Source organism: Anarhichas minor, unplaced genomic scaffold, assembly GCF_050575085.1.
Source record: "Anarhichas minor isolate MPS153535 unplaced genomic scaffold, ASM5057508v1 ptg000009l, whole genome shotgun sequence".
In the NCBI taxonomy this organism is placed as follows: Eukaryota; Metazoa; Chordata; class Actinopteri; order Perciformes; family Anarhichadidae; genus Anarhichas; species Anarhichas minor.
In genome coordinates, this window is record NW_027466455.1 from 3,110,761 (window position 1) to 3,135,695 (window position 24,935).

Sequence of the window (24,935 nt, forward strand, 5' to 3'; positions counted from 1 at the left end):
ATATTACATGCATGTCCTCTCCAGGCTTCCATAGCTGACAGTGAGTCCACAAGGTGGATGAAAATGACAATTAACAAATATAACAATGACACCAATACAATTAATTAGCCTTACTTGTAAAAGATAAACAATTTCCTTGAAAGTTGTATAGTTGAGTGAGATCGCTAAAGGAACAACTGAGCATTCTTGTTGTGGCTCCAGATTCTTTTGTTCCACCTTTTCCTCTAAGATGTGAATAAAGTCACAAACAATTTAGGAGTGTTACATTTTATTTGGTCTCATCTCTTTTTGAGCTTTTTCCTTTTGTTTTTTTTCCACAGGTTAAAACCCATTATAATAGTCAAGAGAAATAAAAACATTTTCACATATTGTATACAGAAATAGTTCTCTTGAGGCACAACAATAAAAACAGTTGATTAGGCCCAGCCCAGTGCGAGATTTCACAAAAATGCAACAATAACACATTTTCAAAGCCCCGACGACCGCCAAACCTCAAACTCGCATGAGCAGAGGCAGTTCTGAGAGAGATGTAAAAAAGTCTGCCAGGGCAATGCAACAGTTGTGTTATCACATGGCCTAGGCTGTAATGAGACACAGAACAGACATGGAAATGAATCTGGAACAATTACAATAAAAGCAAATAGATACACAGACAGAGAGGAGGTCAACTTTGTCTACCACTGAAGGGACACAATCCTCATCTCTATCTAGCAGTTTTATGCACATACAAATTCAGTATGGGTGCCTCAAGGAGACATTAGGCTGTGATTTAAGTTCGGGGTTTTGTTGCAATGTACACGAAGAACCGGATTTCAAGCTCCACCAGGCATTTCTCTTCAATGTTCTGCTACACACAAATGCTTGGGGCTTGTAGAGGAATCGTTTTGATGCAGACTTTGGTCGAATTGAAGAACTGGAATGTAAAGTGAACCTGCTTCACGTGAAGCACCCATACGCGACATCTTAAATACTCCAGTGAAAACCTATACAATGTGTTGCTCATATGAAGCAATCAGCTCCGTCATCCTAACGTAGACCGCGTCCATGGCCATCTCCAAAGAGAAATAGTTTTGATCCAGTGTGTAAAAAGATGGCCATTTATAAATATACCCCCTGCGTATTAAGTTCTGTAAATGTCCTTAGCTGGCCGGTAGGAAGCTGTCGGAAGGAAAAGCCTTCTACAGTACTGTGATGCCGTTAGTGGAAGAGATCTGTCCAGCGAGTCGTGGGGGGTTTTTCGAATTGCCTCTGTGGATCATTTAGAGTTATTCAAGCCAGAGCTTGAGCACCTGAAAGAGACCACGTGCTGTTTAATATCCTCAAGCCTCATTAAAATATGGTAGCCCGAATTATATAGACATATTTATGAAGACGTTAATCAAGTCACCGACCTGAACCAGGACCATCATTCTGCGTATCGCGCTTTTCAACACCAATTTCATACAACATTGGACATTTGGACTACACTTGCTTTCTGCTCACTTCATTTGTGACTTTACACTCGCCTATCATTGTTTTGTCTCGAATAATCATTAACAATAAGTTTGTATTTAGCACTCTCATTGGAATCAGAGCAACGAGCGATCTACACAGAAGTGGACAAATGCATAGTTTTCCATATTTCAAATTTGGTCAACTTTGACATGGAAAGAAATAATGCGAGGCAGGTGAAAAATATTGCTGAAGATGTAATAAATACATCACCAAGCTTCAAGGACGCCAAATAGGTTGTACTCGTAGAAGTAGCTTATGCACCCTGACACGTAGCTTGACATAGTATTATAGTATAATATATAATATAATCACAGTTCTTTCATCTGCAAGCAATGTTGAGGACATGACAATAAATCATTCACTGCCTCTATAATTGAGACACAAGGGCTGTTTACTCGACCAATTGGTGTGCAGCCCATTCAACAGTCTAGGAACAGATATTTACAGATTGAACGGCTTCTATTCCAGGAAGACCACCAGGTAATTGAGTGTCAATAGCTCGGCAGAACAATAATCACGACCACGGGGCTGTCGAGTGGAGGGGGGGGGGGGGATGAGTGTGTGGGCCTTGGACTTAATAACCTCATAGATAAAAACCCATGTTTATTTTGCTGAAGAAAGCAGCAGCCTTGGTCTTTGAAACAAATTGGTGCTTCTTTTGTGGCTCTCATTCATTGGGTTTCTCGTTGTTACAGAAAAAAAAAAAAAAAAAAAAAAAGGACAACAGATGGTGACCTTGGACGCACAGACTGAGAAGAATTAGGAAAAATGTTCACACTTTGAGAGACCAAGCATTAGCTGACGCACCTGCCAACGCCTCTCGCAGACATGGCTCTAGTCCACATCCCTACTGGGATGTGCAATTCCTGTACAGTCCATGGAAGGTCATATTTGATCATTTGGTCTCGGCCCGTTAATGTCAAACAAAGGCCTGGGTAGGTGTTTCACCTAATATGAGCCACAGAGACCAACGATGTGTCTCTGGCGCTGACGGCTGGCTGGGAGACGACCGAAACGAGGCCGATGACCAAGTTCGATTTGTAACCTCCCTTCAATTGAACACAAGCAAGCAATGGCAGCACAGGGAAATGGGGTGAAAGCCGCTGGAAATGCCAGGCCATCTCTTTTGTCGTTTCAGAATTGACTCTCCACTGACCCGCCGAGGAAAGATTCCATCAATGAAATAAATGTGACACGTGTTCAGACGGCGTTTTTCCCTCCGTCCTCCAATTTCCTCAGTAACCGTGAAGGAGAGAAAACATGACTCAACCGGAGCCGCAGCAATTTAGGAAAGTACATTCCCCTTCTGACTTGACTTCTTTAAAGTCAAACGCTCAAGACGGGTAAGTTCACACGCACACTGTGCTCTGTTACTTCTGATTCACCGGGACAGAACTCAAGCGTTCAAACTAGTCGATGGGATTTCATTTGAGTCCGTGGCTTAATATGGGTGAGTGAAATAATTAGTATGCATGTAAACATATCCACTGATCATAAAACCAAATTAAGCTTAAAGTGTGACGGATGGTTGCATTAGGCAATGGGCTCTACTGTTACCCTTCACAAAGCCAGCAAATAGCTAACTCGCAACATTTTTTTTTTCCCTCTGGATAATGGCTCAGATTTTTCAGCTCTGAAATTCTCTAACGCAACCACCGATCCTCTCGGCGTGATGAGGGTCACGGCCTTGGGCTCCACCATTGTGCCGTCTCATTAGCTTTTATTCATGTAATGTATTGACCATTTGCCATTCACTGATTAGGGGCAATGGTCTGAGCTTGAACTTTGAATTAAGATCGTCAAATCATGTCTGCTCGGCGCCACTGCGGGGCTGAAAGTGGATCACCGGTGGCCAGATATCGTTCCCTCCTGCAGAGAATTCACTTCCATTGTCCCCTGTCAGTTGGTGCTCCGGGGCGCTGATTTGCAATGACGGATGGGGCGATGCCTGGAAGTGCAGAGCGTCACAAACAACTCATCAGCGCTTTCTGTCAGCTCGGGAAGAGGAGTGGCAGCTACGCTTCCTAAATCTGACAGCCAAAAACCAAATATCGGACGTCCATGTCCACAAAAGACTACTTAAAAAATGTGTCCCACTCAATTCATCAGCTACCAAAACTAGAGTTCTGTCAGATTCATGTTTTATATGAATACATTTTAAGTACTCCAACATCTTTCTATGCAGCGGCAGGAAAGTTTCTCCCCACTTCAAATGAACCACTTCCAGGAGGAAACCCACTCTGACTATATCTTAATCATACGTAAAAGGCACAGTGACTCCTGTTACTACAAGTGACATTTCATGATAAGTTACTGGATGTGATCAAGCTAGATGGAGAACGTCAGGCAACACTTCTCAACATAAAGGTCTGATGGAAAATTAAAGTCTGGCACCGAGTAAAAATACAGCAAGACATGAGTGGCAGGTTGAAGTGGATACTTGACACGCACACAGAATCTGTGACAGAAATAATCTGCCAGACGTTTCCATCATCTCAATTCCCTTCGTGTACCACTTCTCCTCACAGAGCTCTGTTGACAATAACAGCCATCCAAGCCTAATGACTATCACAGGATAGCTCTTGTGGCTTTGTGCGTTGACACGGAAGAGACGAGGCAATAGCTCATCACTTGTCACGTCGGTAAAATGTTAGTGGTGGGGACAAGAGTGAGGGAAGGTAGGGAAAACTGCTGAGAGAGACACATTCTACATCCAACCTCCAACTTCTGCACAACGGGAAGGACGACGGGCGACTTCTTTGATCGGATCAGGGGTCAACATAACACTTTTGACAAGCAACATAATGAATTTTTTTTGTTTGGGTGTCAGAACATTATATACTTGCTGTTTGCAGAGAATTGGATGTATTCTTTCATTAAAGGTACATGTCAGCAAGATGCACCTATGTTTTAAGAGGGAACCACTAAACTACTAAGTTCTGAGACGGAAACACGGACAACTCCCCAACCGGAAAACGCTGTGGTAGCGACCTGTCAATCACAAGGTACCTTCAGCCTAAAGCATCCCCTGCTTTATGTCTGTCTCTAAATGGACCATCATTTACTAAATGAACATCATGCTGTATCTAAGAAGACTTGAAACTAGAGATTGAGAGCATAAACTCATGTTTACAATGTTTACTGAGGTAATAAATCAAGTGAGAAGAAGAGTCGTTTTCTCATAGAACTCTATACAATCGGACTTCCTTTTGAGGAGTCGCCCCCTGATGGCCATTAGAGAGTATGCAGGTTGAAGATATTTCTGCATTGGCTTCACTTTTCAGACCAGGAGGTCTCCCCTTGGTCTCAACAATCTGACCAAAGGCTCTTCACCCCCATCTTCAACTGGACAACGGAACAGCCATAAACACGTTTGCCTTTAGATGTGTATGGACGACACAATGTGCAACCAGGTTTGTTTGAAGCATACTGAGACCTTTGCAAGCACTGCGTCTCTTTGTTGCTGTCGAATATTACTTGGATGTCCACTAGATGATGAACAGACGCATTAAGGTGCAATAGAAATATTCAACAAAGTTCCCGTTTCAATTTCAAACAAATTCAATTGCCTCTGTAAAATGAGCACTTTCCGGTTAATAAACTCTGTCCTAGAACAAATGCTTTTTTTTTTTCCCGCCGACAGAAACCTGGCTGTTGGTGAATTGAATGCTCTGCAGTGTCAGGACAAGACTGCCCTCAATAAATCGTTCCTGGGAAGGAGGAAGCAAAGGAGTAGGAGTAAGCAGAGGCATCACCTGATGGTGAAGGACGTAGAAAAAGGTTTTATCCGGGCAGCAGCTGAGTAGCCAGTGGCAACAGAGAAAAACAGACAGAAAAGTGAGGAAAGGTTGCCGAACCCGTCTTTCAAACTTTTTGCATTAAAAAAAAAAAGGGGGCACGGCTTAAATCGAGACGTTAGCTGATGCAGGAAGCTACTCAAAATACCTTGCGAGGAGGACGCGGGGCATTCACGTAACGTCGGGGGGATTTAATTAACCAAATATCTGAACGCTTTGTGCTCTCTGCTCTTATGGAGAGGCTAATTATCACTATCAGCCTGCTCTGTTCGTCAGAAGGATTATTAGGCTAATCACAAAGCCTTCCCCTTTGGAGACAAGGTTTCCACTCTTCATCCGAATAAAGCCGATATTGTCCTCCAATGACACGGTGTCAGTGATGAAGCCAGTCGCTACAGTATTTGTGCCTCGTCATGCTCCAGCAAAGACATGGGTAACAGGGCGACTTTGAGCCATGTATATGTGGGTCTCTTTCAGTTGCTTACAAGCTTGACCTACACTAATTATTGCATCACATGCTTGAGGACCAGCTGACTAAATTATTGGATAATAATAATTGGATACTGTCTTTGATGTCCAACCCATTACAGGGGTTATTTTATGAGGAAGTATTTGTTGCTGCAGCCACTTTCCCTCAACCTGCCTCACGTCGTACATTTCCCAGGATGCTTTATGGGAAAACCACAGGAGAAAGTGCCTGAGCATTTAGTATGTAGAACGATCGGTGAGGATAATGATTGTGAACCAAGAGTGAAAGGGCAAGTTGTTGCTCCAGTGCCTTCCAGTGCTACTTATGTTGAACGTCTCTGCTGTATCTATTCTGGAAGTATCATGACATGACATCACAGTTATTCACAGGAAACTACAGGATCTTCATAGCGATGTTAAAATGGTTTGGGATGGATTTTGAACACAAAAAACCTGGAGGGACAAGAGTTTAGGAGCCCTGCTACTCTAGTCTCGCAAAGCCAAGCCTACATCTCCCAAGCTCAAGGTTTGATTGAGCCGGACTAGGTAGGTGAGTAATCAGTGAATGTTTTGATGCACCAACGCTTAGACGGTTAGTTTAGCTTAGAACAAAGACGTGAAACAGGGGGAAACAGCTAGCCTGGCTCTGTCGAAAAATATAATAAAGTCAAACTCACTAACCAACAAGGTATATCTTTTATGTTTAATCTGTGCAACAACAAAAAAAAAAAAAAGTTTAAAACACTACAAAGTTGTGGTTTTCTGGGAGCTACAAGGATATTCTATTTCTTGGCTGGAAGCACTGGCAACTCTCTGAAAACTCCAGAAAACCACTGCTATTAAACAAACATGTGATTTATTAATAAGAGAGGAGCTTCCAGGTGGATTTATAGATAGAGTCAGGCTAGCCGCTTCCCCTTGCTCCCAGTCTTTATGCTAAGCTAGGCTAACCATCTGCTGGCTCCAGCTTCATATTGAACGGACCGATATAAGTGAGGTATCAATCTTTTCGTCTCACTTTGGACAAGTCTATTCCCCAAAATGGCAAACTATTCCTTTGAACGTTTCATGGATAATTTTGGGAGTAATTTAACATTTCCAGAACAACCACAATGGCTTCCCTAGTTCAATAATTGGAAGAGGGAACCAATGACAGCTGTGGAGGCGCTCGTCCAATCAAGTCAAGGAGAGAAATCATGTGGTCTGAGACATTTGACTGGTTTGCAAGGCTACTACTACTCTGGTGGACTGTACCAATAAATAAAGTATCCAGTGAAGCTTCCATACAGACGTATTGTAGTATTTGAACCTTCATACAGCATCAGATGAGTTGTGATGAGACAGCCTGGATGATATTAAAGAAGATAACCACAGAAAACTACATTAAAAGTTAAGTTGAAATACTCTGTGACTGTCTCAACTTTCTCTGTAGTGTCCAGTGTGGCAGACCACACCCATCTGGCACTGGAAAAAACAATGTATTTGCAACCACCCTTTGTCCCAGTTCTGACACTGTCACAGTGGCATTCTTTGGCATATAAAGGGAATGCAGCCCCTCCCCCGTCCTGTTTCCTGTACTGTGTCACCCGCCAGCCTAAATAATCTGTCCTATTCTTGGTATTTCAAGGGGAACGTGATTGGAATTTTATCTGCTTCCAAGTGGAATGTCTGGGTCATGGATTTGTCTTGGATTTCATGAGTGGTCTTGAATATCCAGTGCTTTCTCCCATAATGCAACAGGCAGATGCTATTTTATTTTTTTTTGAAACAGTAAGCTTTCCTTGAACAATGAGTCTAGACATACATGCACACACGCACGCACACGCAGAAGGCATTTTCCTCCACAGCAATGCTAAGCTGATTTGCAAATTTAAGCCAAATTCATAGCATTTTCCCTACGCACCAGAATAACCATTCAAGAAATCTTGAAAAGATATATGCTAAAAAAACACTTCACAAAGTACGGCACTCCAATTTCCCATTGTCCTGAATGCTTTCAGTTTGCAGAGAGGTAGACGCAGATGAAGCTGTGCAAGTCGCCTTATCCGCCTCTGCATTGTCACAATGCTTCAAAGGCAGGGGGGAGATGAAAGCAGGTGATATGGGGAGGCTGATAGAATCTGAAGATGGGACGAGTGATCCGTGTTCTGCTCCTTCAAAGGGATAGAGAAACCAAGATAGAGAGGAGGGAATGAAATGGGCACCAGCTTTTGGTTGAAAGGCAGCTATCCCACCATCCAATGTACCACCTTTCACTGGCTTTCCGGTTTTCCGAAGCAGCAAGCTCTCAATGATTGGGGCTCCCATTGGGGAAACTTCCCTCAGTGGGTTAAGTAATTTTTTTTTAAACATTCCAAATCCTTGCTAAGCAGTAAAAAGGGTCCTGGACTGTGTTGCTATCACAAAACCACGGCTTTGCCACAGGCACAGGTTTAGAACCTATCGTCTCTGAGTTGCGTTGGGGACTTGAAGGGCTTGAGCCCCAGTGTCTTGCGGGGGTGAGCCCTCTCTTTGGTGCCATCCAGGGGCTTGCTGCAGGCTGCCCAGCCCAGGTCGACGAGGGGCGAGTCGGCCGTGTTGAGGGGCGCTCTGCGTAACGAGGGCAGCGTGGGTGAGCCGTTAGTGGAGCACGGGGCAGAACGGGAGGTGGGGAAGGGCGCCGAGAAGGGGTCGAAGGGGGAAGCCGTGTCAGAGCCGCACGAGGGGTCAGCCTTGAGGGCGAATGGGTCGCAGTCCGGTGAGGGGAAGGGGTCACAGTTGGTGAAAGGGTTGGTAGGGGAGGGTTGGTAGCCCAGAGGGTTGCTGTCCAAGCGGTTTGAGCTGCGGCCACCACCTGAGTATGCGCCACCTGCCGAGATGAAGCTCCAGGGGTCAATGCGGGGGCGAATGGGGGACGGGCGGGGCCGGGGGATGACGGTGACCTCCAGGCGGCGGGTTTTGGGGCTCCAGAGGGCAGGGTTAGGGTGGAGAGACAAGGACACTGAAGGCTTGTCATCAGAGTCCTGTGTGTCTTGGCACAAGGGCAGGTCCAAAACTGGAAGGAACAGAGAGAAAAATCATTAAAGGGGCACTTCAGCCATTTAGTATTACACTTTAAAAACTTGCAAGAAACAGACGTCAAATGGAAGCAGTGGAGGACAAGATATATCGTGACTTTTAGTCCCTAGTATGAGTCAAGCTTTAAAATGCTGGAAACTACATTTCCCATAATGCAACTCAAGAGAATCTTTCATTAGACCATCCCTGCCTGTTAAATCTCCTCTTTCAAACTCCTCCAGTTTATAACACCAGGGTTCCTTCTCTTGGATTTCTCCTCCAGAGCCACAGAAGACATTAAATAAGTCTGAGTGGTACAACAACTAAACTGACCTTTATGTCAAAAATCCTTGCGGTACCGCTTTTAACAAAGACACAATTTCAGAGAAAGGCTGCATATCCAACATATTGAACATCCTCATTGTCCTCTACTTCACTTTCTTGCTTGAGGAGGCTTTAATTGTTAATCTGTAAATTAGATTAACTCTCACGCCGCTGTGGTGTTGCCCTGCTGATCTTTCATGCGCTCCTCTCCAAACGCAAATTTGCATTTGCTTTCTAGTATTCTGCTAAACACACAAACCTGTGAGATGACATTGATTCGAACAGAAACACGAAAGTGGCACATTCTTGTTGCAAAAAGAAATGGAACAGTCACCAGCACAGAACGTTGATGCAATTAGTCTAAATTAAGAATAACATGGCGCTGTGTGACTAGTTGACAGAGCTGCAACAGCAAGTGTAAATTAGCACTGACAAGAACATTAAACTCCGAATGAATCAGCTTGAGTGAACATTTGCTATTTCCAAATGCGATGTGTCTGCCAAATGGCATTATTTACATCAACAGCAGCTCTCCGAGGCGGCTAAGCTATTCAGCTGACAAGAAAGAGCAATCAGGAGTCACATGAGAGCGCACGAAAAGAGCCCGTGAAGGAATCCTCTCTCCTTCAAGCACACGTCCACCGCCAGCAACCGTGTGGCAGCCTGTCCGTGCATCCGAGTCATTACAGTTAATAAACATAATAAGATGTTTAGCTAAAACACCCCCGGGGAGGCCTGAACACGCCGCTTTTCGGGGGGGGGCACATCTCTGTGGAGCAGCCAAGGCTTGGTGAGTCAAACGGAGCAGATACAGTGTGTGGAACGTTACCAGAGGGCACTCTTAAAGCCCTCGTAAGGCCACTCGCTCTTAAAACAACCAATACCCACGCCTCCGTCGTTACGGCTCTAAACTGTGTCGGTGCTTCTAAGAAATGCATATTAGTCTCTGGGAAAGACATGTGAATGTGCCGTACAGTAGATGAACACGGTACGCAGATCATCTCTGCTAGCATGACACTTACATGAATTAAAACAAAAGTATAAATATGCCCCTCAGGAACTGAACATCTATTTCTCATGAAATTTCCGGGAGGGAATAAATGCTAATCCCTCTTGAATGTGATCAGATGTCGTGTGTCATGTATGCATCCTTTACACATGGCATTCAAGCATACAGTCGACATGCCTCCATGTGAACATGTGCTGGATCTAGAGTGCAATAGTGTGTAGTGTTATCACCCATAGGCACTGCCAGCTCCAGTCAAACTATCTGGTCAGAGAGAGTCGACACCGTGGGGGCGGGGAAGTCAATAATAGATTATTAGCAATTTTGAATCCGGCACTTTCTGTCTGCATGACCTCAGCTGTGCCCCCGGATGTTTTGCATTCATCTCCAACTTTGCAATAAAAGAAAACCGTGGCTTGAAAGAGGCAAAAACAAAAGGAGATTGGATGCTAGCTTTGCTTAGCAAGTATTAGCAGTGAAGTATGGGGGGGGGGGGGGGGGGGGGGGGCAGCTGGTACTTGAGATATGCAAATTGCTGAAGACGAGCTTTGATGTAAATGAAAAAGCTTGCGCCGCATTGAAGCCTCACTTGTGCCAAAAAAACATCTTGCTAAAAAAAAAAGTTACAATAATAATTCTGCAACAACTGTGAAGGGAGCATTGTCATGCTGAAAAGGTACATTATTCAAGGTTGGATCTTATTTCAGTGGGGGGGCCTCCTGGAAACATGCTTAGTGCTCTCAAAGAAATGCAGATGAATAATGGAAATAGATGAAAAACCAAATCATGGATCCAATTTCAATTTGGAGAGGAGACTGTAATTTAAAGGGACAATCCAGTGATTTAGTATTGCACTTTCATAAAGTTGGGAGGCTTGCAAAAGACAAATAATAATAGAAATAAAATGGTCAAAGCAGCAGAAGTCGGGATATCCAACCTTTAACCTCTATGTATAAGTCATGCTCCCAAAACACTGGACATCCTACACTTCCCACAATGCAACTTGATCGAATTTTTTGCTACACCCTGTCTGGTGAAAACACAGACGTGTTCAAAGTCCACACCCCCCCAGTGAGTAATGCAGACTATCTTTTGAAAATGTGTGAATTAAGTGACATTGACTAGTAAAATTGGTGGGGTTCCCCTTTAAGGTGAAAGTGTCAGACTGACCTAGCTGAGAGGCGTGCAGGCCTTGGCTGGACCTCCTCCTCCTGTCAGCTTTGTGCTCCCAGGCCTCACAGGCTAGCTCCCCGTTAGTCGAATGGGAACTCGGGGTCCATTCCCCAGGGCTGGCCTTACCATGCTTCAGGGGGTTCCTGGGGCAATGCGGACTGTGCGGCATCCGGTGGCCGCTCCTCTCGCGGGGGTTCGGCGGAGGCGGCGTCAGGGGCAAGGGCTTCAGTTCTTGGTACTGCAGAGCTAAATCCAAAAGTGGTCTGGGGAGCAGCTCGGAGGGGGACAAGGTGATGAGATCGTCCACCACAGGGGGGTCTGAAATGAGGGGCATAGGGGCGGAGATCTCTGGTTCGGACGGGGTGCGGCTCTCTAGGGATGAGGGGTTAGTTCGAGGGGGCACCCTTGGGGGAATATCCAGGCAGCGACCTAGTCCTATGGAGGCCAAGAGGGAGCCACCGCCCAGCAGGGCCTGGTGGGTGCTCTTAACGTGGCCACCGTGGGATCTCCTCTCTGGCCTGGGGGAGCCAGCCGGGGAGGAACACCCTTCCTCGCTGGCCGAGTCTCGCTGAGGTAGAGGAAGCCGCAGGCTGTCCTTCACTGAGGAGCCTGCAGAGAGAAAAAAAACGATGTTTTTTTAAGTTTTAAAGAGACAGAGAAGGAGAAAGAGACAACCCATTTATTATTCATTTAGCTCTTATGCATAATTCACAGTCATGGCAGTGTGAGTTGAAACAGTGGCTAATGGAAGATCTGCGGCTGGCGGTTAAGCCGGTGATGGAGGGTGTCAGATACCGTTCTGAGGCGGGGGAGGGGTTGGCCTGTACTCCTCAAAGTCATCCTTGGATTCCCCCCTCACATTGCTGTCTGACTCCAGGAGCTTGGCTCTCATCGAAAGACTGAAAGCGCCAAGAAATGTAAAAATATTCAAGCATGGTAATGAATGATGTTGAGCGTGATCAAATCCTACATTTTTCAAATGTTTACTTGTAAAAGAAAAGGGCTGCTGTACCTGCTTTCCTGGGGACTAAGGCGCAGGACTTTTGGGCTTTTGGGACTTTTCGGGCTCTGGGGCCTCCAGTGGGGGCACGACCTCAGGTCTCCATTGGCTTGTTTATGAGAAGGGGCCTCTAGGGGCCAGACCCCGCTCAGACCGAACGTCCTGCTGTTGTCACTGGGACTAACTGCAGGAGAAAAAGGGAGAAAAGGAAAGAAAGAAATTAATATCAGCGTACATGTGATCAGTATGCATACTAATTAGCTGCATCCTAATGAGGTGTGCATTTTTAAAAGGCAGGTTTCCCCAATAAATCGCCGCAGCCCTGCAATCATCTCGCAACACAATGACCTTTAATTGACTCCTCGACAGCGAGAACTCATGTGACTTCAATGCACTGTTTTTCCGCTCATATTTCTGCACAGCTTAAGCCCTGACTGACTCCTCAACAGTGTGAAGATTACCTCATCATATGGATACAGCATAGCTGGTAACCTCCAAAGCGGTTCACAGACAGAAAGTGTGAGAAGAAGGAGCCAAAATCCCCCCGGGAAATGATGGGAGAGGAGGTGCAGGGTGCTAATAAAAAGTTGGGATTGCAACTGCCTTTCACACGCTTCACACAGGCGCTGGCGCCGCATCTCAGCTCGCCGCTCCGCCCCTCGCAAACTGACTCGCGCTGCTAACGCGAAGTGTGTGAGCTCTGCGTGAACATTCACTCGCGCACAGCGGGGTACAGTGTGTGCTCAACTTCCTGCCACGACGTACAGACCCCATCACACCCTTCCGAAGGCCTTTACGCAGCCTTCGCAACACAACAGCTGGCATGTTAGTCCAAAGAAGAGACAAAAGCGGAATATAGCGCGGATACCAGGGAGGAAAACTTTGAACCGACAGTTTTGTTTCACTGAGTTTTGGCGCTTCCCTCATTCATGTCATTTCATTTCAGCTTCAGATTTGGGGAAAGGTAAATATGCTCTCTGAATGGACATGTGGTATTATTTTCTTTGGCCTGTCTACTACACTGGGGGGCTGGCTGATGCACTCTATGTTTTCAAAGCAAGCACTGAGGTCAGGTGATAGTGAGAGCATTTTCAATTTCATCAAGATCTTTCCCAGCGTGTTCCTCTTCAAACGCATGGTGATATTAAGTCTGCATGTGGCGGAATAAATACTGCTGTGAGATCTTGAGCCAGGCTAAAGGCGGTTTATATGTCACTTTGTTAAGCCTCCACATGATCTCAGGGGAGAAAGTCACCATTTTGATTCTCAATATGTGGTCAGCCTATTCAAACGTTCAGGCGTTTTTGGAGAAATGACATAGCTGCTGGCGGGGCGCATTGAGACTGGCAGTTAGCAATTCTGAATAGTCATTAGCTCTGTAGGTATAGCTCCAAAATCACTTGAGTTATTACAACTCATCCAGAGGAGGATATTAATGTCTGTACCAAAGTTTGCTACAATCCCTCAGGTGAAAATGTAGCCATTTCCCTGGATGAGTAAAGATTTTTTAAACCTGACCTAGATGAAAATTCGGGGGCATCAGCAACTCTTTATGATTCATCCCCTTGGAACCGACCAACACCACCATCCTTAAAAAGGTTAGAATTTTATATCATCAGACAAACAGAGAAATGTGGAGAATTCTATACAGGTACTGGAAGGATGAATAGGACTAAAGGAAAAGCTCAAGAACCACAACTAATCCAGCTTCCAACAGATAGACTAAAAATAAGGAGGATAGCGATATCCATAAGCTGCCAGCACATCTGCCAGCATACTGACATGCTAAGAATGCTAACTGCTACAATCCCAGAGTTCAAAAAAGTCCCTGAAAAATATAGGACGGTTTCATTTTCTTGTGATCTCTCAGTAGAACACGGCACAACGAGAGACGCTACTTCTGAGACGATCATTCTGTGGGTTTCATTGTGCCCTCCTGTACTCATTTGTATTAACAGAACAAAAATCCTGTTGAATGGAACTCTGTAGACTAATTCAAATCAATTTGGCAGTTCTCTTGACAAATAAGTCAGGGAGGCCCGAGCAATATATCACTGCGAGGGCAAGCATAAATACCCACTAAACACATTTTAATGACAGACACACTCACGGCTTAGTGGTAGCCATTAAGGAAAGCCATTAGCGAGTAAAGAAAATCAGCCCTCGATTTGATGAATAAAAGACGCTGGCAGATGTTTTAGATTTACTAACCACTTTTACAAATAAATGTTTCACTACAATTTGTGCTTTTATGTCAACCCCCTTTGGGTAATTGTTTAGAGGGAAAGAAATCCCTTTCACTGCCTATTGCTACACCACAAATTTCCTCTTGGGTTTTGTTAAGACGCCCTGTGACCCACTGGCTACAATTTCCCTCCGAAGTTTAAACGATCTCGGGCCGTTTGTCTGGGAGCCTGACAAGCAGAAGAGTATTGTAAATCTCTGCCGCTGCTGCAACCCTTCTCAACCTCCTTCTACTGGAGCAATGAATTCCTCCCTGCGTATTTTTAATTCAGTAAACCGCACTGTAGCCACTACATGCATATAAAACTGTGGACTCTTTCCGCCTGGAAAATACAGCTCAATGGCTCCCCCTGCTGCAGCAATGAGGACACTGCACGCAAGGGAGGGAGGGGGGGGGGCAGCAGAGCAGTGCTGCGGTGGAAAAAAAAGCTGCTGCCATTGGGAGGAAGTCAGATAATATTTGGACAGTGGAAAAGGGAAAAGGGTGTGTGTGAGAGAGAGAGTGAGTGAGAGAGAGAGCAGTAAAGAAGGGAGGGGGAGAGAGAGGGAGCCAACAGGGAAACATGGGAAGACAAAAAAGACGAGTGGGTGGTTGAGAGCACATGAAAGGAGAGAATTTGGAAACTGAGAGAAGTAATGTTGCAACAGAGTTTGTGTGCTCCCACATTCTTCGGTTTTTTCTGAATGTCTCAAACACAAACATGTGCACCTGTGTGTTTATCCAAAAGGGGGAAAAAATCACCGCACTCACGTTGGATGGCACGGAAACGTGGGCCGAAGGAGGGCGAGGAGCCCGAGCCCAAATCAGGAGAGTTCCGCCTCTTCTCCAGGCCCGGGGAAGCCTGCACCGTAATCTTGTGGATGAAATCTGCAACACACAAACACATGCAGCGGATGTTAGACCACCTAGACGGCACACGCCAACACAGAATACACGCACGAGTTTGGGCTTCATGCTCTACTTTACATTCGTACACTCTCGACTTGTTAGGTTGCAACACTTTTTTTAAGCTTCCCTATTTCTCTAGAACAGCCTGTGGTGACTTTTATGGTGGTGGAAATTCAGTTTAATACATGTTCTCAGCTGGGTAACAAGTGCTGTTTCTTTAGGTAAAGCTTATTAAGCAGATTTCAGTAGCCTGTTATGTATGTATGTATGGGTGAGAACTGGCCATCTTCAACCTAGCAAGTAACTACTAACTTAGCTGTGACTAACAGCATGCTACTGCTACTACTTGCTACTAGCTAACACTGCTAATAACAAGCTACAGGGCCCAGTAGGTTTCAGGAGGGAAACTTTGAAATGATTAAATCAATATGAGTGATCATTTTCTGAAGAGCAGTTAGCCACGAGCAGTAACTACTAGCATGTAGCAGCAGTAGCAAGCTAGCACTTACTGAGAGGAGCAAGCAACACTGCTAATAATGAGCTTCACTGCTTGGTGGATATCAGGAGGGAAATCTAACCTAATACATTATTAATTAAATTAGTAATTCATGCCTTCAAATTGTGAACAATTACCTCTGATGAATGTGCTCTCAATGTATCCATTTTCTTCCCTCAATCTGTAATTTGTACTCAGAAATATGGTAATAGGGACTCCTTCCCTTTTAATCAATGATTGGTGCCCTTGAATGACTAAATCATGTTTTTCAATTACTTATTGACTTCTATTTAAAGGATATCAAAGAGGACTCAGTGTCGTTTGTACTTGCAGAAACCTAAAGTTGTATTAAATGCAGAGGTCTAACAAATTAAACAAAGGAGATATCACTATTAATTTGAGGTAAATAATTAATTATGGGGTTTGACATCGAAATTGATTGCACAAATTATAAATTCAAGGAGAGAAATTTAGTAACTGGAATACGTGAATTAGTCAGTTGAGGTAATAAAACGTAAAGTGTAATTTGCTAAATTAACTCGTAGCATTAGCTACCAGCATTAGCTAGTACTTGCATGCTGGCTAGCTGGCAAAAGAAGCTAATATTGATGCAACTGCAAAGCCTCACTTATTAGTCTTTTACCACAGCATTAAGAAAAAGTGCAAGAGCAACACGTGATGAAGAAAAAAGTAAATAATAATATTGGTGGAGAGAGGAAGAGACGAAAGGGTGTCAGACAGATATAGTTAGGAGGAGAATAAAAACAGACGGAGCTAGAGGGGAAGGACAGAGAGAGAAAGGGGGAGGGAGGGATACCTAAAAGGAAAGAGGGAGAGAGAGAGCGAGAAAGTTGAGCGAGGCCAGCCAGCAGTGTATCCATAGACAGGAAGTAACAAGGCGTGGTTGGCTCACGCTCCCCTCTCATCAACCCCCCCCTCACCCCCCACCACCACCACATCACCGCCCTGCTGCTGCTGGGAAAGGCCTAACCACAACACACACACACACACACACACACACACACACACACACACACACACAATGTATTTACGCATGCTTGCTCTGCCTAAAATACACTGACACACGCATTGAAACACTGAACTGTGTGACTTTATGATAGAGGATGGGTATTAAACAGGAGTGTTGGTCAGTGTAAACCTGAGATCCACCTTTAGTCACATAAATGTCTTATGATGGTCTGACATTGTTCTCAGGGCAAGGCAACATTTTGAGGTTTTCAAAATTGGAATTGGAAGCAGCCGAATTAAAAAAAATAAATAATCAGCCTTTAAACCTACACAAGTCCTGTCCTGATAGGAACCTTCAGCAAAGCCGAGCTACAAAATTACAGTTGCACCACAAACTCTCTCCCTCGCTTCCTCCTCGCTGCTCTCTTGTATTTTTTTTGCCTGTTGTTGTTTTTGCTGCTTCTTGAGACTGAGCCAGTAATGGCCCTTGAAATGGAATTTTTCGTCAAGACCGTTGGCTGACACAATCTGGATAGTAGTTGGATTTGTGACAGAACAACTCAAAAAACAGTTCAAACAAACAAAACACACACACACACACACACACACACACCTTGAGGCATGCTGATCTTCTCGCCATTCTTGCACTTCAGCTTGTGCTTCTTGAAGGTGCCCTTCCTCTTCTTGACGTTGGGTTTCTCCAGGTTCTGGTTCTGGTTCAGGTGGAGGATGAGGAGGCTGAGCTCGCGCTCGAACACGTCCTGCTCCCACTGGGCCAGCTGCTGCTCGCGCTGCTGCAGGAACTCTTCGTGGGACTTCTGCTCCAGGGCCGCTCGCTTCAGCTCCTCCTCGCGGCATCGCAGCTCCTGATGGCGGAGGAGGCACAGGCGGATGAAAGGAGATGAGGAGGTGTTTTGAATTGGAGCAGATGCCAATCGTGTGTGACTGAGGTTTGCTGTGTGAAATGAGCCGCTGAGGGTTGGTTGCAATGAAATCTTTTGGGGAATTAATGGCAAGAGGACTCACAACTTGACAACTTGACATTTTATTCGATGTTCCACAGATTCCATACATTTTTAAAAAATAAAATCAAACTTTCTGTGATGAGCTGTTTTTGTTTCTTTGTGTAAGGGTAGCAAGAATAGCTGATATTTATATCTATAACAATATCTTGGCTTGCTATACCTTTTAAAGGTACAGTGTGTAGGATTTGGTGGCATCTAGCGGTTAAGAGTCAAATAGACCATAAAGCAGGGTATGCTTTAGGGCGGGGCTACCTTGTGATTGACAGGTCGCTACCAGAGCGTTGTCCAGCATGGGAGTAGTCCATGTTTTCGTCTTCCAACTTTAATCCTTTCACAGTATTTTTACAGTTCATGAAGGTTAATTGTAACATTTTGGTCACCTAGGGTTCGATTGTACTTCATCGAGTCACTTCTGGATGCAAAAAAACAAGATGGCGACAGCCAAAATACCAAACTCCAAGTTTCAAAATGGTACGCCACAAACCAATGGGTGACCGCTCTGTGACTACGTCCACTTCTTCTATAAAGTATACGATTGTTACCACAGTTTCACAAGCATGTCGGAGAACTACGGTGGCCTTCAGGCAACCTAAAAATGCAAAAGGCTCTCTCTAGAGACAGTGTTTGGTTTGTCCGTTCTGAGCTACTGTAGAAACATGGCGGTGCAACATGGCGGACTCCGTGAAGAGGACCCTCTCCCTATGTAGATATGAGGGGCTCATTCTAAGCTAATGCACTGGCCCTTTAAATTACTATATAGCTTGATATTAAGTTGTTTTATGTGTTTCCTTTGAGGCAAAATTGCAGAAATGTACATGGATGAAAATCAGTTTTGTATGGGTTTATCTTTTGATCAACATGGATGAATAAAAAGAGGTCGACAAATGGTTACTTTACTCAATCGCTGCCTCCTACCTTCTCTTTAGCCCGGAGTTCATCGAACATGTCCTGGATCTCCAGTTTCCAGTCCTGCTGCAGGGAGTGGAAGGACTCCTGCGGCATCTCTTCCTTCACCTGCTGCTCCAGGGCCATCAGCTGGGACAGGATGGAGCTGAAATCGGGTCTTTGGTGGGGGTCCTGGTCCCAGCACTCTGTCACACACACACACACACACACACAGCAGACACAGTCAGACACCAGGGTCACTTACTGCAGCACTTCAGATACAGGGTTACTACTACTACGCTCTCTACAGCACGCACAAATAATAGAAAAATATTAGAAATAAGGAAGTAGTGGACCAAAACAGAGCAAAATGGATATTAAGCAGGTTTACTCTGGAAAAAGATAAAGGGTTATTTAGTCTGGTACTGAGTTGCTTCCTTAAAATGAGTGGAAAAAAATCTAACATCAAATTCAACCCAATTCACTTTTTCCAGCAGTTTCACTTCTTTTAAGCGTTTTCTTGAATCAAGGGACCTGAAAGAAGGAAGTAACTCACATACATACAGATTTGCATTGGAAAAAAAGGCACATTTCATCACCCTACCGAGAGGCGTTTGTTACAATTTTAAGACTTTAAATCAGGTCAGATTGCTTTCTACGATGCGATCGTTACAACCCATGTCCGATGAGTATCCTGCAACGCCTCCCGTTTTTATTTACACATATTTCAGGCCCTTGTGTGAGCATAATCTAGAGTCAAGCTGATCACTTATTCAAAGTGTTATGCTTAATTAACTTGCTGCGGGGGGTTTTGCATAATTTGCTGCATTACAAGCAGATCAAAAACCAATCCGATAATTAATTAATCCTCTGAGGTGGCTATCGGTGGTTTTGTGCACTGATCTCTTTTTTTTTTTTCAAACACAACCGTAAAAGACAAGCAGACATCAAGACAAGGGGCGAAGAGGAAAGACTGTTATCTGTCCCACTTTTTGTTAAAGGCGGGTGGTACCCAGGTGACATTTCTTTTTAACTTGAAACTGAACAAAGGAAGAACACAAACATATTGCACAAGGAGGTTGCAGCACAAAACACTTCCTCTCCGCGGCCATGTTATTAGCAACACACAGCACTGTGTTTTCTGAATTTCGACCCGGCTTTGGGGAAATGGGAGGAGAGCGTGCCGGGGAACGGCAATTTGATCTCACGCATGAGTACTCTCACACCGCTGAACTGAAAGCCAGTTGCCTAAACAGTGCACTGGGTGCATTCTGATTACAGTTCCAAACATGTGTCCCACCTGACATCAGCAGGGCAAAGGGTTCGGGGCACGTGGAGGGGATGGGCAGGGTGAGCTTGTTGACGGCAACTCCGTAGGCGACGGCGAGTCCGTCAATCCCTTTGTAGGGGACCTCTCCTGTTAGCAGCTCCCACAACAGAACACCATAGCTGGAGGGGGGGAAGGGACACACAGGCAATCGGGCATGAGACAGCAAACTCAGACCAAAATTTGACACAAGATGTATCCTGGAAAACACGCTTCATACTGTGTTTTTGCAACACAAACAGAATAGCACTATCAGCATTTTTTGTATGGTGTTAATTATTAAATCAGATCACTGCAGTATCAATATACAAGGCAAGAATATTCATTTCACAACTGTATTAATTTCTAGACCATTGTTATATAGAGGGAAATTTAGTTTTATATTTATTCTCATTATTATCTACCCAAGTTCTTCCTCATTGTCAGTGTTTTGGTACATTTTGGAAAAAGAAATAAATTAGATGAAACCCTAAGTATAGAGGTCAAGATGAAACAGTATGGCTTACATGTTGCACTAACTTTTGATTTGCAAGTGCTATCATCATTTCAAGTGTTAATTGTGGAAAGAAATGTTATCTAAATTAAAACTGGATCAATCCTGTCACAATATTAGTTTTTTATCTATTTATTTGCGATACATGAAATGTGCCAAATCTGATTTTTGTTTCATGCCTACAATCTATGTATCTGGTATCTATGCTGTTTGCAGCATAGATACCAATATATTCCAAAATATGAGGATTCAAATACTCTATATGCTGGTACTTTTACAAGGATATTGGCTCATGTAGTTGTGACATAGAAGATACCACCTCGGGTCATCACCGGTGTTTAAATATTTCATGGTCATTTCTTCTCCTCCCTACATACCTTCACATTACACATCGTTATCATGGAGCTGACGGTACAGAACCAAGACACATTTGTGCAATGGAAAATTTGGTTGGTAAAACATGTGCTTGCAAAGCAATGTGAACTCACGCATGCAAAAGTCGTACAAACACACACACACACACACACACACACGGGACGTTTGAGCCCACACAATGGGAGCAGCCCTGTGTCCTAAGAAGATGAAGCGTGGCGCAGGATTTGGATCCAAACACCGTCAATTAGCCCTTGCCTGGACCTGAGTGAACACACTGTGGAGGCTCGCTAAGTGGAGAGCGCAGGCCGCAGCCTCTTTTTATTTTAGTTCTTTAATTACAACTTCCACACGCTGTGACTGTGCTGAAGCGATGCTCACCGCTCCCCGAGGCGGTCGCTGTCTTCGGGTACGGATGAGAAAAGAATAATAGAACAAAGATTACCTTTCATTTTCAGAGCGGGGCCGCCTGCTCCGCCTGCTTCATTCTCGTTTTTTTGTGCTTTTTTCCAGATTTATGCTGCGATTTGCTGTGAAAATGAGCTCGCGTGGGTTTGTTGTTGATAGACGGGGAGATGGAGACTGAGATGATGCGTGTGTGAGAGGTAGTATGATGACACTGAGCCCATTAAGGTAGTTAATATAAATACACACTCTTACTAAAAAGGGTTCCTTAATGCACCAGAAAATTCCTTAAGTAGCTTGCACCATAGCAGAACCCTTTTCTGATGTTCTCAAGAATGCTTTCAAAAAGGTTCTCTGGAACAGCCTGTTCAATTGGTCCCACATAGGCTCTGTGTGGGGCTGCGAAGACCCATTTAAGAATGGATTAAATGGTCCAAATCCACTGGATTATAAATTAAAGCATAGCATATGAGAGTAACTGCTATAACCACGATGCAGCGAAGCCGTGAATGTGTATTACCACTTTAGTAAATTGTTTATCTTGTTCCCTACTGCGGAGCAAAAACAGCCCCGCTCGCTTCATCCCACATGTAAATTCATATACGGCCCTTAGACGCCATCATGAATCCCCCCCTCAACACATCATTATAAAACCACAAACCATAATCAAGGGACTCTTCTCTTTCTGTGTAGATGTGACCAAACACACATAGATACGTGTATATCTCTCACTCACACACACACACACAGAGCTATTCCCAGATAAAGGGCTGCGGTTGGGTCTGGTGTGTGGCCTCCTTCTCCGTCTGTGCTTGAGACAATGGGACAGTGTGCAGTACAGATGTCCCACAACAAAGCACAGAGCAGCCCTTTGAAGAGACGCCGTCACGTGGCCGCGGTTCGGTCTCGCTGCAATCCATCATTCTCGCCATCACTCTGTCTCCCACCATCAGAAGGGGGCGACTCCTCTGGTTGTATAGAAGTTTATGAGAAAATGACTCTACTTCTCTCTTGATTTATTACCTCAGTAAACATTGTAAACATGAGTTTATGCTCTCAGTCGCTAGTTTTGAAGTCTTCTTCAATAAATGATGGTCCATTTAGAGTCAAATAAACACAAAGCAGAGTATGCTTTAGGGCGGGCTATCTTATGATTGACAGGTCGCTGCCGCTACCAGAGCCATATACGCCGTCTCTAAGTCACTGCTCCGCCATCCAAATATGGTCACTTCTCACGCAACTCTCAGCAAAACAGCGAATAAGTGTTTCCCAAGATGTCAAACTATTCCTTTAACTAAAATGGTAACATAAATTCCATTTAAGCACACCTTCACGTGTAATAAAAAACAATTCTGAACCGAGCTTCACACACGAGCGCTCACCTCCAGACGTCGCTGCCCTTGGAGAAGGTGGAGGACTTGATGACCTCGGGGGCCATCCAGGCGTAGGTGCCGGCGGTGCTCATCTTGGTGGTCTTGTGCCACTCCCTCGCCAGGCCGAAGTCTGTGATCTTCAACGTCAGACCCTCCATACATTCATTCTCTATGGGCTGAGCCAGAAGGACTGGAGGAAGGAAGTCAGGAGAAAGGTTTTAAAGAGTTAAATATGGGTAGTGATTAAAATACAACTGAATGCATCCCCGCAAGAACTTTTATTGAGTCTTTCTTCAGTATGCACATTTTGTCACTTCCTGTTGTCTTCATGCCACACTGAGTATCCTATGCTACGACATTTCACAACATGTGGTCAAATGGGCAAAAAGAGAAGGAGCGCCATTTTGAAAATGAACGCTCAGAGTCCAGTAGCTCCTGTGTGATTGCTGTGTTACGTAAGCCGAACACTTCCTACTGCTGCTTCAGATTAAAAGCTTCCAAACACTAGAACCACGAGAAGGCTTTTATTGTGAAGCAGCTACAGGAATATTTTCAATATCAAATAATAATGTGAAAATTATTATATATAAATTGTATGAAATATATAAATGAACCAACCTTTTGTGAAAAACATGAAGACATTATTGAAAATCACGATTCAAATATGTCATTTAATCACAGTTTTAGAAGATAGAAGAACAAAGTAGACCCAATCACTGTCATAAGTCCACGTTCAGAGAAGTGAACAAAGCACATAACTGCTTGTAGTTAAATGGACCAATAACAATGTTGTCGGAGTTGATCATCTTACTGTGGGGGCGACTGTGGCTAAGTGGATAGCAGGGCCGTCTTTCAATCAGAGGGTCGGCAGTTCAATCCCCGGCTCCAGCTCTGCTAGTCGCATGTCGATGTGTCCTTGAGCAAGACACTTAACCCCAAAATTGCTCCCATAGTTGTGCCTACGGTGTAGAAATGTGATAGACTCTGAATTGTAAGTCGCTTTGATAAAAGTGTCTGCTAAATGACTGTAATGTACTGTGTGAAAAGATGCATGATTATGGTCTGCTATTTCATGCAGACACAGAGAGACAATTCACCCGTATCTAAATTTAGCGAAGACATCTTTTGACCTGGCCGTGCTTACTGGGACCAGAACATCTACTGAGAATGGGTATATTTTATTTTATTGCTTAAATATGACAAAAACAACAGCCATTTGATTATTTTAAAAAGTCTAGAATCTGATTGATGAACCCGTATTGACAGGGACGGACAACCTTGACAGCAGCAACATAATGGATCAATCAGATACGGATGACTGATGCTCAAGAACAGGCCTCTAAACATAGCCACAAACGCCGAAATCCAAAATGAGAAAAGTATACACTGTAAAATGTAATAACCCTATAAGTAAACACATTTTGGTAACCAGCCAGTGCTGTGCGACCACGCGGCGCTGGAAGGCTTTGTTTCCATGAAAATAGAATGCGACGGCGAGGACGTCGGTCGCTGCGGTGTGACTCTGTATCACATGCCTCGCTGTGATCGGCCGCCCGGCCTCTCTTCCCCTTTTGTTGGCAGGCTGGGCATCGCACAGGGCAAGGCCACCCATCAAACGCAGGGAGGAGAAGCAGCAAAGAATTTGACTTATTATAGGGAAGTAAGACTCCTGCTATTTGCAGTCACTTTCTGACTTTCTGGGCTCTTCTTCTTTCGACTGTGTATTTTGCTGAAAAATCCTCTCGAGACTTTCTTTTCTTTAACTTTTTCCACACATATATGAACGATTCTCTGTCTTTGTTGTCTGTGTCTTTGTCTGTCTCTCTCTCTCTCTCTGCCTCGCTCTCTGACATCCTGTGCAGAGCCTCGTAGCCCAGAGGCGGCGGGTTTGACGTCACAAAGGAATGCATCACAAGAGGTTGTGTTGTCTGCAGTGTGTGTGTGTGTGTGTGTGTGTGTGAGCAATTGCGGCACCCAGTTCTGCTGGAACCACACACACACACACACACACACACACACACACACACACACACACACACACACACACACACACACACACACACACACACACACACACACACACACACACACACACACACACACACACACACACACACACACACACACACACACACACACACACACCTTCCACAGCAGCA

At 44.6% G+C, this 24,935-nt stretch overlaps 1 protein-coding gene across 1 annotated transcript in view; it reads right to left on the reverse strand.

Moving 5' to 3' along the window:
* Positions 1 to 251: 251 nt before the first annotated feature.
* The window catches only part of LOC142946038 (mitogen-activated protein kinase kinase kinase 11), a 39,845-nt gene continuing 15,161 nt past the window's right edge, over positions 252 to 24,935 (reverse strand). The window contains exons 2-10 of the mRNA XM_076087070.1: positions 22,786 to 22,966; positions 20,107 to 20,255; positions 18,837 to 19,012; positions 17,510 to 17,762; positions 15,294 to 15,410; positions 12,311 to 12,482; positions 12,094 to 12,197; positions 11,296 to 11,907; positions 252 to 8,793 (exon numbers count right to left, since the gene is read on the reverse strand). Of these exons, the coding sequence (XP_075943185.1) occupies positions 8,192 to 8,793; positions 11,296 to 11,907; positions 12,094 to 12,197; positions 12,311 to 12,482; positions 15,294 to 15,410; positions 17,510 to 17,762; positions 18,837 to 19,012; positions 20,107 to 20,255; positions 22,786 to 22,966 (2,366 nt within the window). The 3' untranslated portion in view covers positions 252 to 8,191. The remainder of the gene's footprint in view (positions 8,794 to 11,295; positions 11,908 to 12,093; positions 12,198 to 12,310; positions 12,483 to 15,293; positions 15,411 to 17,509; positions 17,763 to 18,836; positions 19,013 to 20,106; positions 20,256 to 22,785; positions 22,967 to 24,935) is intronic.